Source organism: Lepidochelys olivacea (genome assembly GCF_965140295.1).
Source record: "Lepidochelys olivacea isolate rLepOli2 genome assembly, chromosome: 5".
In the NCBI taxonomy this organism is placed as follows: domain Eukaryota; kingdom Metazoa; phylum Chordata; order Testudines; family Cheloniidae; genus Lepidochelys; species Lepidochelys olivacea.
In genome coordinates, this window is record NC_140415.1 from 43425891 (window position 1) to 43442384 (window position 16494).

Below are 16494 nucleotides of genomic sequence, written 5' to 3' on the forward strand. Positions count from 1 at the left end.
ATACTCTCCACTTTTTTTTTTATTAATGAAAATAATGAATGGTACTGGACCCAGGACAATCTCCTGTGTGATTCCATGATGTATTCCCCACTACTGTTTTGATAACTTCTTTTTGAGTACAGTCTTTCAACCAGTTTTGCGCCCAACGTAGAGTAATTTTATTTAAACCACGTTGTTGTTTGCCAATGAGAATGTCATATGGGACAGTGTCAAACCCTCCCCCCTCCCCTGAGCACCTGCAATGTCCCTGGGCCACCCCACCGCTACCCAGAGCACCCATGGTGCCCCTGGGCCGCCCCCTTCCCCAGAGCATCCAAGATTTAGTCGACTATGTAGAATTACAGGACTGGAAGGGACCTCGAGAGGTCATCTAGTCCAGTTCCCTGCACCCATGGCAGGACTAAGTATTATCTAGACCATTCCTGACAGGTGTTTGTCTAACCTACTTTCAAAAATCTCCAATGATGGCGATTCCACAACCTCCCTAGACAATTTATTCCAGTGCTTAACCAACCTGACAGTTAGGAAGCTTTTCCTAATGTCCAGCGTAACCTTCTCTGCTGCAATTTAAGCCCATTGCTTCTTGTATTATCCTCAGAGGTTAAGAACAACAATTCTTCTCCCTCCTTCTTGTAACAACTTTTTATGTACTTGAAAACAGTTATAATGTCCCTTCTCAGTCGTCTTCTCTTTTCAAGACTAAACAAACCCAGTTGTTTCAGTCTTCCCTCATAGGTCATGTTTTCTAGACCTTTAATCATTTTTGTTGCTCTTCTCTGGACTTTTTCCAATTTATCCATATCTTTCCTGAAATGTGGCGCCCAGAACTGGACACAATACTCCAGTTGGGGCCTAATAAGTGTGGAGTAAAGTGGAAGAATTACTTCTCGTGTCTTGCTTACAATACTCCTGCTAATAGAAAAGGAGTACTTGTGGCACCTTAGAGACTAACCAATTTATTTGATCATAAGCTTTCGTGAGTTACAGCTCACTTCATCGGATGCATACTTAGTCTCTAAGGTGCCACAAGTACTCCTTTTCTTTTTGCAAATACAGACTAACACGGCTGTTACTCTGACTCCTGCTAATACATCCCAGAATGCTGTTTGCTTTTTTATATTTTTATTTATTTATTTTTTTTGCAACAGTGTTACACTGTTGATTCATATTTAGCTTGTGGTCCACTATGACCCCCAGATCTCTTTCTGCAGTACTCCTTCTTAGGCAGTCGTTTTCCATTTTGTATGTGTGCAACTGATTCTTTCTAACTGGAGTACTTTGCATTTGCCCTTATTGAATTTCATCCTATTTATTTCAGACCATTTCTCCAGTTTGTCCAGATCATTTTGAATTTTAATCCTATCCTCTGAAGCACTTGCAACCCCTCCCTGCTTGGTATCGTCTGCAAACTCTCTATGCCATTATCTAAATCATTGATGAAGATATTGACAGAACCTGGCCCAGAACTGATCCCTGCAGGACCCTACTCATTATGCCCTTCCAGCATAACTGTGAACCACTGATAACTATTCTCTGGGAATGGGTTTTCAACCAGTTTTGTACCCACCTTATAGTAGCTCTATCTAGGTTGCATTTCCCTAGTTTGTTTTTGAGGCGGTCATGCAAGACAGTATTAAAAGCTTTACTAAAGTCAAGATATACCTGTCTACTGCTTCCCTCCTATCCACAAGGCTTGTTTCCCTGTCAAAGAAAGCTGTGAGGTTGGTTTGACATGGTTTGTTCTTGACAAATCCATGCTATTACTTATCACATTATTATCTTCTAGATGTTTGCTTAACTGCTTAATTGCTTAATTATTTGCTCCATTATCTTTTCGGGTACAGAAGTTAAGCTGACTGGTCTGTAATTCCCCAGGTTATCCTTATTTCCCTTTTTATAGATTGGTACAATATTTGCCCTTTTCCAGTCTTCTGGAATCTCTCCCATCTTCCATGACTTTTCAAAGATAATCACGAATGGCTCAGATATCCTTTCAGTCAGCTCCCTAAGTATTCTAGGATGCATTTCATCATGCCCTGGTGACCTGAAGACATTTAATTTATTCTTTCCCTATTTTAGCCTCTGCTCCTACATTGTAAGGAGAGTGATCACTTTAGATAAGCTATTACCAGTAGGAGAGTGGGGGTGGGAGGAGGTATTGTTTCATGGTCTCTGTGTATATAATGTCTTCTGCAGTTTCCACAGTATGCATCCGATGAAGTGAGCTGTAGCTCACAAAAGCTTATGCTCAAATAAATTGGTTAGTCTCTAAGGTGCCACAAGTACTCCTTTTCTTTTTGCGAATACAGACTAACATGGCTGTTACTCTGAAACCTGCTCCTACCTCATTTTCACTGGCATTCACTATGTTAGATGTCCAATCACCACCAACCTTCTTAGTGAAAACCTAAACAAAGAAGTCATTAAGCACCTCTGTCATTTCCACATTTTCTGTTCTTGTTTTTCCCCCCTCATTGAGTAATGGGCCTACTCTGTCCTTGGTCATCCTCTTGCTTCTAATGTATTTGTAGAATGTCCTTTATGTCTCTACCTAGTTTGATCTTGTTTTGTGCCTTGGCCTTTCTAATTTTGTCCCTACATACTATTGTTGTTTGTTTATATTCATCCTTTGTAATTTGACCTAGTTTCTACTTTTTGTATGACTCTCTTTTTTGATTTTTAGAATATTGAAAATCTCCTCGTTAAGCCAGGGTGGCCCCTGCCATACTCCTTATCTTTCCTACATAGTGGGATTGTTTGCTCATGTGCCTTTAATGTCTCTTTGAAAAACTGCCAACTGTTTGCTTCCTGTGGGATCTTACCTACCAACTCTGAGTTTGCTAAAGTTTGCCTTCTTGAAATCCATTGTTTTTATTGTGCTGTTCTCTCTCCTACTGTTCCTTAGAATCATGGACTCTACCATTCCATGATCACTTTCACCCAAGCTGCCTTCCACTTTCACATTCTCAACCAGTTTCTCCCTATTTGTCAACATCAAATCTGGAACTGCCTTTCTCTTAGTTGCTTTCTCCATCTTCTGAAATAAAAAATTGTCTCCAATACATTCCAATAACTTGTTGGATAATCTATGCTCTGCTGTGTTATTTTCCCAACAAATGTCTGAGTAGTTGAAGTCCCTCATCACCACCAAGTCCTGTGCTTTGGATGATTTTGTTAATTGTTTTAAAAAAGCCTCATCTACCTCTTCTTCCTGGTTAGGTGGTCTGTAGTAGACGCCTATCGTGACATCACCCTTGTATTTTTACCCCTTTTATCCTTGCCCAGAGACTTTCAACAAGTCTGTCTCCTATTTCCATCTCAACCTCAGTCCAAGTGTATACATTTTTAATATATAAGGCAACACCTCCTCCCTTGTTTCCCTGCCTGTCCTTCCTGAGCAAGCTGTACCCTTCTATATCAATATTCCAGTCATGCCTATTATCCCACCAAGTTCTGTGATGCCAACTATGTCATAGTTGTGTTTATTTACCCGCATTTTGAGTTCTTCCTGCTTATTCCCCATACTTCTCGCATTAGTATACAGACATCTAAGATACTGATTTGATTTCCCTCCTCCCTCCACAGTTCTGTCTTGTCTCTCCTTTATCCCTGCTAAACAGCCCATGCTCCCCCACCAAATTTCAACCCTTCTCCCAGGTCTCCATGTTTTTGACTTACCTGTGGGCTTTGGTCACCTGCCCCCTTCAACCCTAGTTTAAAGTCCTCCTCAATAGGTTAGCCAGTCTGTACCCAAATATGCTCTTCCCCTTCCTCGATAGTGGGACCCCATCTCTGCTTAGCAGTCCTTCTTCCTGGAACAGAATCCTGTGGTCAAAGAAGCTGGAGCCCACCTGGTGACACCATCCTCGCAGCCAGGCATTCACCTGCAGGATGCATCTGTCTCTGCCTGGGCTTCTACCCTTGACCAGAAGGATCGAAGAGAATACCACCTGTGCTCCCAACTCCTTCTCCCTAACTCTCAGAGCCCTGTAGTCACTTCTGATCTGCTGAGGGTCATACTTCACAGTATCATTTGTACCCACATGGATGGGTACTAGCATGGGGTAGTAGTCAGAGGGCCGGATGATCCTCAGCAATCACTCCGTAACGTCTTGGATACGGGCCCCTGGCAGGCAGCATACCTCCCAGGATGCCATGTCAGAGTGGCAGATGGGTGCCTCCGACCCCCTCAGAAGAGGGACAAGTCATGGAAAGGTCTTGTTCCACAAATTTTTGTTTACTCTTTGTGACCTGTCCATGACTTTTACTAAAAATACCTGTGACTAAAACATAAACTTAATCATGTCTACTGCTTTTCCCATCCACTAAGCCAGTAACCCTATCTGCAAAGCATAATAGAGAAGCCAATGGTGACTAAGAAGAGAGTATTTATGGAGAAAGTGTTTTAGCCATATTTGAGTTTATACTGGGCCATTCAGGAAGGGAGATCAGAGACCCAAAAAAGCGTCCAAAGAGAGGGAAAGTTTGGGTAATTAGTGAATTGGAGGCAAAGCCACATGACCAGGTGAGGCTATCAATGGATAGTGGGGAGAAGAGAAGACCAAGGATGGAGGAGATGAGGATTGTTCCCTCTTCCTAGAACCTAACTGATCCATGGCAGCCATGACAACAATAGTAGTCACCGTTGGATAACTCCTTTGTTCCCTTTGCCTTGTACCTACAGGCTCAAGTTATTGTCATATTTCTTTCTTTTTTTCAGTTCAAAATTATTTGGTATTTTCCTGTTCTTTTTTTTCAGATTTCATTACACAAAGCTAAGGGCCTCTTATTGTGATATGTTGGCTCACTACTCCAACAGTTCCTATCCAGTAGCAGATAGTTTTAGTGATACTATGTACAAATATTATACTGCTTGTCATTCATGTATCATCGAGATTTCTGTGGTTGGTGACTTAGATCATTGAAACATAAATTATATGTACTCTTAAATGTGTTGAATTGAGTTGCACAAGTTTCTTATATATGGTATTAATAAAAATTAGTGCATTAGATATTACAGCATTTAGAACTTTTTGCATATAACAGCACAAAAGATCCTAAGAGGCAGAGTTTCATGCACAAAAGATGCTAAGAGGCAGAGTTTCATGCATAAAAATATAAAAATAATGTGTTTGGTGTTAGATACAAAAATGTTGAGTGAAATATTTTATTTTTTTAAAACATTGTTAATATAATTTAAAAAATTAAAGTAATTTTGATCAGTTTTCACCAGCCTTGCTTATTACATAACTGCACAGTGCCTAAAATTAGAAGCCAAACTTACTTGAAGTGTACTCAGAGATTTTGTTTACTGAAATTTCTCAGTAGATAGCAAATATGAGCAAGAAATGAACAAGGGTAAACCATGGTAAAGGAGAATATGCTGTAGGAATAATAATCTAAAGGACACAATGAAATTGTTATATGTGAAGATGGCAAAGGCAACCATCCAAATAAAAATCAATTTGATGTGGGAGCATGTGGGGTGAGGAGGTGGGAGAGGGACAAGAGAAAGTGTTCAGAAGATTAGTTTCAAAATCTTGAGGTGTTTCAATACGTAATGGTAATAAAGGTTTATTCCAGATGAGCTGCCAGTATAAATTGGGAGCATTAGTAAGTTCCTGAGGATTGCTCTGAAATTTTGTCAGCCTGGAGAAAATATTGATAGTACAGTGTGCTAAATAACACAATCTTCAAACTGAATGTAGGGAGAGAATATTGCAACAAAGATATTGACTTTTAAAAAATCCTTCTTAATCCTAATTCAAGACTGAATGCCGTAACAGTTAGTTACAGGATGCAGTAATATCCACTGAATCTCTTCTATAATTTTCAATAGTTTCTATGACTGGAAATAGACTCCTCTGCTGATGAAATCGGCCTTGGAGCTACAGTATCCACAAAGCATATGTTCTACTTTTCAAGCTAGTGAAAATATTTTAGGATTGTGTTTTCATTTCTAGCTATCCCAAGAATAAGTGCTAGTAACTTTGAGATGTTAAACATATATTGTTCAATAATAAAAGAAACACTGTTGCCTGTAACCTATCATTTGGTACAGAAACTGATTTAAATGATGGGAGGATAGCTAATGTGACGCCAATTTTTAAAATGGACTCCAGAGGTGTTCCCGGCAATTATGGTAAGCCTGACTTCAAAACTGGGCAAAGTGGTTGAAACTGTTGTAAAGAACAAAATTTTCAGACACATAGATGAACATAATCTATAGGGAAAGAGTCAACATGTTTTTTGTAAAGGAAAATCATGCCTCACCAATCTGCTAGAATTCTTTGAGGGGATCAACAAGCATGTGGACAAAGGGGGATCCAGTGGATATAGTATATTTAGATTTTCAGAAAGCCTTTGACAAGGTCCGTCACCAAAGGCTCTTAAGCAAAGTAAGCTGTCATGGGATAAGAGAGAAGGTTCTCTCATGGATTGATAACTGGTTAAAAGATGGGGAACAAAGGGTAGGAATAAATGGTCAGTTTTCAGAATGGAGAGCGGTGTAAATAGTGGTATCCGCCGGGGTCTGTAATGGGACCAGTCCTATTCAACATATTCATAAATGATGGAAAAAGGGGTAAACAGTGAGGTGGCAAAATTTGCGGATGATACAAAACTACTCAAGATAGTTAAGTCCCAGGCAGACTGCAAAGAGCTACAAAAGGAACTCTCAAAACTGGTTGACTGGGCAATGAAATGTCATGTAAAATTCAATGTTGATAAATGCAAAGTAATGCACATTAGAAAACAGTCTAATGTTTATATGTATGAACTATATATATAAAATGATGGGGTCTAAATTAGCTGTGACCACTCAAGAAAGAGATCTTGGAGTCATTGTGGATAGTTCTCTGAAAACATCCACTCCATGTGCAGCAGCAGTCAAAAAAAGCTAACAGAATGTTGGGAATCATTAAGAAAGAGAGAGATAATAAGACAGAAAATATCATATTGCCTATTTATAAATACTTGGTACACCCACATCTTGAATACTGCGTGCAGATGTGGTCGCCCCATCTCAAAAAAGATATATTGGACTTAGAAAAGGTTCAGAAAAGGGCAACAAAAATGATTAGGGGTATGAAACGGCTGCCGTATGAGGAGAGATTAATAAGTCTGGGACTTTTCAGCTTGGAAAAGAGATGACTAAGGGGGGAAATATGATGGAGGTCTATAAAATCATGACTGATGTGGAGAAAGTAAGTAAGAAAGAGTTATTTACTCCTTCTCATAACACAAGAATTAGGGGCCACCAAATGAAATTAATAGGCAGCAGGTTTAAAACGAACAAAAGGAAGTATTTTTTCTACACAACGCACAGTCAACCTGTGGAACTCCTTGCCAGAGGATGTTGTGAAGGCCAAGACTATAACAGGGTTCAAAAAAGAACTAGATATATTCATGGAGGATAGGACCATCAATGGCTATTAGCTCGGATGGGCAGGGATGGCGTCCCTAGCTTCTGTTTACCAGAAGCTGGTTATGGGCGACAGGGATGGATCACTTGATGATTACTGGTTCTGTTAATTCCCTCTGGAGCACGTGGCATTGGCCATTGTTGGAAGACAGGATACTGGGATAGTTGGACCCAGTATGGCCATTCTTACGTTCTAATATCACCAGCTGTTGGGACCTGAACTGAGATCCTAAGGTCTTAAGTGAAAAATGGTAAAGCTAAGGCTGCAGATGCGTAAATTACTAATGTGATCATACCATAATAATGAGAGAGGCTAGACTATCTGGTTGGTCAGCTAGTACTGTGGTAGACTATCTTAAATACATTACAGACATGTATTCATGGCAAAGGACTAATGTTTATGATGTGCAGTTCTGCCTGTTAAGGGGAAGAATCTCTTCAAGGAACCTTTGTAGTTCAAAAAGTATTTTAAATAAGAACCAGGATATTCAGAGCTAAGGTTACATTTAACCAGGTGTGTAAAAGCAGCAGAAAGAAGATACAGATTGGCAGGAGTGGGGGTTTGCTATGTCGTCTTCATCACTATAGAAAACCCCCACTGTTGCTGGGGAGCTGATAAACGTGGCTGGTAGCATCCGGTGGGGCCCCTGGAGCAACCCAGCTGTATGTACAACAAATGAAATAGAAACCACTTGCTCACCCAGGTGTGGGTTAGGCAGTGCTAAGGTGTCTAGTTTCCATCCACCAGCAAGTGTGGAAAATGGGCTGGGGGTAGGGTGAAAAAGAATAGATATGGGTGAGAGAGAGGAACCTGAGCTGCAATGTTTCCACATGCTTGGCAGTGGAGAGTGAGAAAGCTGTTACCGGGAGCTTGCACAGCTGTGTTTTAATGGGAAATGTATGGTGCATTTGGAAATGCCCATATGAGTTTGTCCTTATGTGTTCCTCCATCATCCCCTCCTTCATACGAAAAGCCCAGAAAAACCAGGTATTTATCTGAAAGTTGATGGAAGTTTTTTTCCAAACCTAAAGCACTGAAAAACAATACTAGTGTTCCTATGTTTGTTCAGCTGCACAGTTGTACAAGCAGCTGGGATTTTATGTCTTGCATGAATTTTTCCGAGTGAACTATAGTGCTCTTAAATTATAAGGATGAGAATGTTTGTTTGAGTTTGGTAGTAGCTGGAATCTATGTGAGATTGGTGTTTTCAAACATTTCTCAGACAATGTGTTTACTCTGCTCTACCGGTCATGCAGTGATATGGTACATTGCCAATGGGTGAAATAGACTGTGCAACAGGAGGTCAGAATGGAGCATGGATTTTCTAACACAGCGTGTTAGATGAAATGATTTTGTGTACTTTGAAGTGGAAAATTCAATCAGAATTTTCCACACTTTTTAGTTAAAGAAACACGGTTATTTATTGATAAAAGTCACACTGAGAAAATATAGAATGCAGCATAGTAGGCATCAAATCTAACTATTATTCCTGGTCATAGTAATTATTTTCTCCTGCATTTTCCTAAGAGGTCTTTTAAAAAACAAAAAGACAAAATGGCTATAAAGTGTCTAGAGTACACATCAGGATATACTGTATTCATGTTGGTATGAAAATACTATTTTTTGATGGGGCTATTCTTTAGAGTTGGAAAGGCTTTTATATTTTATTAATATCAGTAGTCACTATTCAAGTAACCAGCACTTAACTGTACTCATAAAGTAGTAGAGTTTGGATAGCATAGGCTGCTATCAACTGTGAACTTAGGATGGAGTATGAAGTTAGTTAGTAATGTATCTACTGGGCAACTGAGAAATGGTTTATAGATAAAATCATTGAGAATTGTACCAATTACTTTCAGTTTCATTCAATATTTCAATATTAATTTCTTCCATGGGTATGAATTGGATACTTGCCCTCAAAAGTGTGCTTACACTAGGTTTAAAATACCCATGTATCTAACATGGAATAAATTTTATTAAAAAAAAAAAAAAGGCAGTTTAAGTTTGCACACTTGTACAAAGTAAATGGTGCCCTGAGTCTTGGAATGTGGGTGTTTTGGCTTCCAAATGCCAAATACCAGCACACCAGGACTCGCTGAAAGCACAGGTTTGAATCCTAGCAGGGTCAACCTTTTATCCTTCCAAGGTAGTGGTTGTACTTAGTCTCTAAAAATGGAGGAAACAACTAATTCCAGCGGTATTCTTCTTTTAAACAGCAGAGCATATCTATGGCCAGCAGCGTTTTTAAATTGCTGCTGCTGCTGTCTGAACAATTAAGAGCTTCCAGAGTAGCAGCCGTGTTAGTCTGTATTGGCAAAAAGAAAAGGAGTGCTTGTGGCACCTTAGAGACTAACCAATTTATTTGAGCATAAGCTTTTGTGAGCTACAGCTCACTTTAGCCAACGTTAGGTTGAAATCTAAAGAAGTATTTGGTCTGGCTACAGAACACGACCTGCTCTTTTCTTCATCTTCTGTGCATTTGCTCCCATGACTTTAACAATGAAAATCCATTTTTAGGGACATCTTTTAGGCAATATAATTCATAACAGGTAAATTCAGTGCTCTTCTTGTTGCTGAATCTTACAACAAACTGGCCGCTGGAGAGATGTGAGACAACATATAGTGTATCTACTACTAGACCAGACCTTTTCTGCTTGCGCAAAGCATTATTCCAAAATACAGAATCCTCTTGCTCCATAGGGATTCAAACACTAAGAAACTTTGTAAACATATGGTAGGCAAAGTAAAACAAATCTAACTGTCAACTCTTTACATAATTTGATTAGTCTATTATAAATCTTAATATTGCCACAGTATCTTGTTAATCTATGGTAGAACACTTAATGACTGTTTAAATCAGTTCCATGTTGTGTGTGACAGAGCCACTGATTTTTTTTCATTCTATATTGTGTTTTTTTATATATGTTTTCTTTAAAGTGTCCTCCCCATCCACTTAATTTGCCTGTACATTGATGATAATGTCAAGGTTTAAGCAGACTTCTGGGTATTCCCTTCACAGCACATTTCAATACCCCTGGAGTTGATCCACTGATAGATTTCTGCCCTGAAAAAGACTGTCAGCAGTCACTATAGCAAAATAACTGTGGGGAGGTTAGTTTAAAAAACAAAAATGAATTGTATTGTCAAGTGCCTGACGTCAGCCTAGATAACCCAAGAGGCTTCTTCAGGTTAAATCTGAGTTTAAGTGGCTCTTTCCTTCAATTTATATGCATCCTACTGAAATCTGCAGTAGACCCCTATTGATGTACATTGAAGTTGATTCACTGGTTGCATTGATTTCTTAGCATTAGGTGAGAGGAGAAAGTTGAAACATAATGTAATATTGTTTATAAATTCAAGGGCTCAGTTTAGATGTTTAAATGCCCTGGCACCTTTTTCAGGAGGACTCACCATGGAAAATTGTTGGTGCTACCTATAGGTGAAAAGGAAAAATGGTAAACATAAGATTATTATTTTTTATATGTAAGCCATGGAAGCGGTTGGTATTTAAGTTGCAGAATAATTATGTAATGAAACTGCTTGTAACCAGGTGCCTTTTGGTGTACTCTGTGTGTACACACACATTAAACAAAGTCACCAACTAACCGAATGACCATATCTTAATGAGATGCAAGAAGCTGGAGACCTTCAGATCTAAGGCAGCAAATTATAGACGGTAAATAGCAGTATTGTTTTTTCTCATGTTATTTCTTCATGTTTTTTAAAAAATAGTGAATTGTTGATATTTACTTGAAAGATTTCCTTTATGAAGCTTTTTATGGACAGCTGAAAAATCTCTTAAGATCAGGCTTCTGAATATATGAAAACCTTGCAACTATTGAAAGATGAAGCTGATTTTACTGTGGTTCTAAAAGGTACCCAGTATCCACAACATTCGCTCACTCTTTAGCAGCTTATGAACACTGTAGGTTTTATTGATTCCTGAGAATGGGACTCAGCAACATGCAATAAAAGTCGATGGCACCTTTTCCCTTCCATATAGGGGTGTGTAGATCAATATTTGAATTTACTGTAATTTACTGGTAATGGGTAGAAGAACTGAAAGAATTGCTGTGTTTTCTGGGTCACAGCTGTGGTGTATATCCTTTTTATTTAAAAACTCTGTTGTAGGTCAAAGTCTTTCCCCTACTAAATGGAAACATAGTTAATAGTAGAGTTGATACGCCTTATTTATCAATGGGCTTTAAAAGACTGGACACCGACAGGCTGCTGTGTGAATTAAAATTGTACTGGCTGACCTAAATTTCGTAAGACCTGAAGGACTGCGGCACGTACTGAATTTCTGAATATTTTGTAAGTTATAAACCCCAAAAAGCTTCTGTGGTTTTGAAGACATGTTACTAAAAATAAAATGCTCACTGTATTGTGACAGTTCACTGACTAATGATTAGCTTAATTAAATCATGTACACACAGTCCTTATTGTAACTTCAATGTAATTTAGCAAAGGCTTGTACGTATCTCCCAAACCTGAGACCCAACTTAATATATTTGTAGGTTTGCAGACAACAGACTTAAGGCAGAAAGGACATTACATAGTTGGGACAAGATTCTCTTGTTTGTGAAGTGGCGTAAAGCAACCTTAATGCCAGCTTAAAGAGAAAACAAAGATATATAGTGAGGTCATCTATCTCTAAACCTAGACCACCCCTGACAAACATCTCTCAGGGATGGTCTAGGTATATTTAATCCTGCCTCAGCACAGAGGGATGAACTAGATTACCTGTCAAGATCCCTTCTGCCCTATATTTCTACTTCTTGGTGATCCTTGACTGCTGGAATGTTTTTTCGGGCCATAGGCACCCATCGTGAAGTAGAGCTTTTGTGTTGATTTGTCCCGGAGGTGTTTGAACTCAGGACCATAGAGACTCAAAGTTTGGCTTGAAGCCACCTTTGTGCAACCTGCATCCCCGAGTCCTGCACTGGGCACAGCTCATCTGAACTGGAACACCCACCCATGAAAACCTGGCCCTTGATTTTACACTAATGAAGATCCTCTCTTAAACAACAATTTTTAGTGCCTGGGAATCATAAGCCAACTTTATGGCCTTTTTAATGCAACTGAGATTCGAACCCACAGTTCCAAAGTTAAAGATTAGCATGTTTCCAGTATGCCTTGTTAAGCTTTTTTCCCCACTATATACTAAAAGCTGTATAATTCAGTCATACTTAGTCTCTTCAGTTTGTGAAATAACAGCTTTTCAGATGCATAGGAACAAAATGCCCCTTTTCCTAAGTCTTAGAATAAGGGCATGTCTACATTAGGGATATTTTCCCTGGGATGTATCTACACCAGTGTAAACAATGTACTGCACCGGGGTAGAGGAAGGATTGAACTGCAGAAATTTACCTGGAGTAAGACGGTCTATGCTAATACATTGATTAAGGAATTTTGTATCCTGATGCAAAAATCCCTAATGTAGAAAAGCCACAAGTGATGTGAGACATGTCTAAGAGCTATAAACTGCGAGCCTTTCATGTACTTAGTGATAGTGCAAACCATAAATTGGTTGATGACTTGCAGTGAAGTTTTCTATTTTGGAGGTACTCAAGCCTGTGATAAATGTGAGAGAACTGACCTGGCATTTGGATGTCAACACTATGGTATATAGGGAAAATGTGACGATACAGACATTGTCTAAAAAGGAAGTTTGTTTTATTTATTCATTTATTTTTGGTTAGCTGCTTATTGGTGTTGCCATGCTTTTTTATTTTAAAATCATGCTTAAAAAGTGATATTTGCGCTGCTTTGCTTCAAATGAGATCTGTGTGCGTAAAAATAACTTGGGTGTGAAATTTACTTTGTAAAAGCTGCCAACATCTTTTAGTACATCTTTACCCTCTACTAGTTATCCTTAGTGATTTATCTGACATGGAGCTTCTCCAGTAATTACAAGGCAGTATAGCAGGAGTGCCCAAAGCACAGCCAAAGGACCAAATGCAGCTGTACCTGCATACAACACTGATCACCTGCAATTTTGTTACTAATAATGACAAACTCGGGGAAAAAAATCTGTTCATCTACCAAGAAAGATCCAAGTATAAGGGATTGATTTGGTATACTTGTTAAGAGTGTGTTAAATTAGAAGCAGTTTCTGGACCCTTGACAAGATATAAATGCGATCTTTGCTCACAAAATGTGAATAGCCCTTAATATTCTGCCTTTTTGAGCATATGCATTATGACTCTTAATTACATTATGTCCACAGGTCCCCTGCCTCATTTACTGCACAAGATGGATGGTGCTCAGAAATGAAACAGTTTGATATTTTAGTGGCCCCTGCCTTATTCACTGTACACCATCTAAAGTCTGCAAAGAATATAGAAGTATTCATTTCTTCGTGGTCCTTTCTAGGGTGACTGAGTGAGCCATTTTTATCCATTTATTTTTTTTTAACACGTTCATATGCATTATCTAGTCAGAGGGTGCACATGCATTTTATGCACTGTGTAGAATCTTATTTTTCTGATGCTTTTTTAAAAGAGAAAATTCTAACATCTCACCTTCTAGCTAGTTTGGTTTGGTAATGTAAATTAACTATACATCCATTAGATGTGTAAAAACAGTATGCTAGGTGTGATTAAATAGGAGATACACGTATAAAATTATTCTAAACCAGGGTGATTAAAAATATTCACCTCACAGGCCTTCACAACCCAGTAACACAGCCAGATCTTCTGTTCTGTTCTGTTGTCTTTGAAATCAAAGTATCTGCCTAGAGAACATCTAGTACTGTGTATCTCATAGGTCAGATGAGTGCCCATTCATTTAAATGCAGGCTGTATTCCCATCTGAACAAGATTACAAAGAAGACTTCACGAATGTAGTTTTGAGAAAATAATTGGAATGGCAGAAATAGAGGGAGGTGAATGAGGGGTACCAAAGTGTAACAAGATATGGGTGTGTGTGGTGGGGCTTGGAAATTGGAAAGCAGAAAATGGAAATTACATAATTTATCTGATATTAGCTATCCCACTTCTAGGCATATATCATGCATCGTTTAGATGGACAGAACTTGGTGGGTCTTCTAGCTGTCTTCTATCCGAAATACTAATTGAAAATATATCAGCTATATTGAAAATATAGTAACTTCTCACTAATTCTCATATAGCTAATACACAATCAGAACAATTCTCGCCTAATGGCAGTTTCACCCTACTTCTCAGCAAAAGTTTTGTGTTAAAAAAAAAAAAAAGTGTATTGTGGTGCTTTGTATTAAGACTTCATAAAATGATGTACTCCAGAACATTGTATGAGCATATAATGAAGTAGTGTAACCGGTCAAGCTATGCTTGTCAAAATAAATGAACAATGTCCATGTTGTGATGTAAGATCCTTGATATTTGTGACTGATTCCTTGGAGCCTGACCTTGTCAGGTGCTGAATATCCTCAACTATTTTTGCACACAGTAGGTGTTACGGAAGATTAGCATATAGCAGAACTGGGCCCTTGCTAATTTTACTTTCTTTAAAAATCCCCAGTGAATCTGGCTGTTAGGTTATTCTGTTTGAAATATGATCTGAGAACATTTCTGTCACAGATTCTATTGAACATTCCCAAAGATAAACCTAAAGAAAATCAGAGTTTGAAATAACAGTATGAAGCAGACCATGAAAGAAGATTTATACAAAATTTGTATAATCCTTTATTATATTCAAAACATATCTGCGTTGTCTGTGTACAGTATTGTTGAGATTGAAGAATTATGGAACTTAATTTTAAAAAATGGATATTTCCAACTGCATTATTTTGATTTCAAATGTAATGTGATCTTTTTTCATTTTACAGAAGGAGCTGAGTCTTCCAAGAAGAGGAAGTTTGTAAGTAGCTAAAGTTCCTTCCATTGTGCTCACTGCACAGTATGTGGTTTGACAGTTCTTCGATATGTCTATTCTTTTTTCAGTGGGAGATGGAATGAAGGTTAAATGTGGCAGTTGATTGGCCTTACAATACACACACAGAAAATTGAGATTATAAATGAATACCCATGGGTCGATATGCTGTGTTCTGAAGATTTATACTGGTGTGGCCTGTTATGAAAGAGGCTATTGTGAAAGACTTTGAAGGTTTATGCTGAGGTTATTAATAAAATAAGTGTTCCTTATGTTATGTTACATTATTTTAATTCAGATTTTTGTTGTTGTAACCAAGCAAATATTTGCTTTTCTCATGAACAGTGCAACCTAAATTGACGTAACCTGATATTGCTGATATAGAGAAAATAGAAATAAAAAACTGAACAATTTGGGTAAATGTATGTAATTGTGTGTATGTAGTATTTTAACCAGAGGAAGTACAGATTGTGCACATCCTAGCATATATTATTATTGGGCTAATGCATTAATGAAAAGGTATTCAAATATGCTGATACTTTATGGCTACTTGCACTTTTCAGATTTATGTCCCTTGACTTTATCTTTCCTACATTTTGAACTATTATATTTTAAAAGTTGTGGTTTTATTTGCATTTCTTTTGTATCTCCTCTTCTAGGATGTCTGTGCAGAATTACATACTCTACAACGCACAACTGGTCGATTATAATTTAATAGTATTTGAGTACTTTACTAACAGCTGTTCCATATATAGAGGCAACCTAGAAATGTTGTATTTAAGACTGATTTCATAATCTCATGACTCTGAGCAAAATCTAACAAAGGAGAGATCTTAGCTGAGAAGAATACGAATACTGTATATAGAATCTTTATCCTGGAGGTCCCAAGTTTTATATAAACATACAGCACCATCAGAATGCTACTACTTTTGGCATACGAGTGGTTGCACTGATCTATAACATGCTGCTTAATAATGTAGGTAGGAAAATATTGGCCAAGAACAAATACATTGTTTATGAAAGTGATGCAGAGCGGAGACGTTTTAGGATTTTACAGATTTTTTCTGACCCATACATGCTAAATTTCTGGAAAACATGTGTTTACCTCAGAAGATGGACTGAATCTAAGATTAGAACCAGTGAATCCAGATGGTCTAGGTATTTCAAAACCCCAGGTTGCTATGACATTTCTTCTGGCTATGTATGTTTTGGACCT

At 38.2% G+C, this 16494-nt stretch overlaps 1 protein-coding gene across 1 annotated transcript in view; it reads left to right on the forward strand.

Annotated features, from left to right (window-relative positions):
• Nucleotides 1–16494, forward strand: part of MAST4 (microtubule associated serine/threonine kinase family member 4) — a gene marked incomplete at its 5' end in the record, with an annotated part of 455430 nt that overhangs the window by 228220 nt on the left and 210716 nt on the right. The window contains one exon of the mRNA XM_084627959.1: nt 15235–15266. Coding sequence (XP_084484085.1) covers nt 15235–15266 — 32 coding nt within the window. The remainder of the gene's footprint in view (nt 1–15234; nt 15267–16494) is intronic.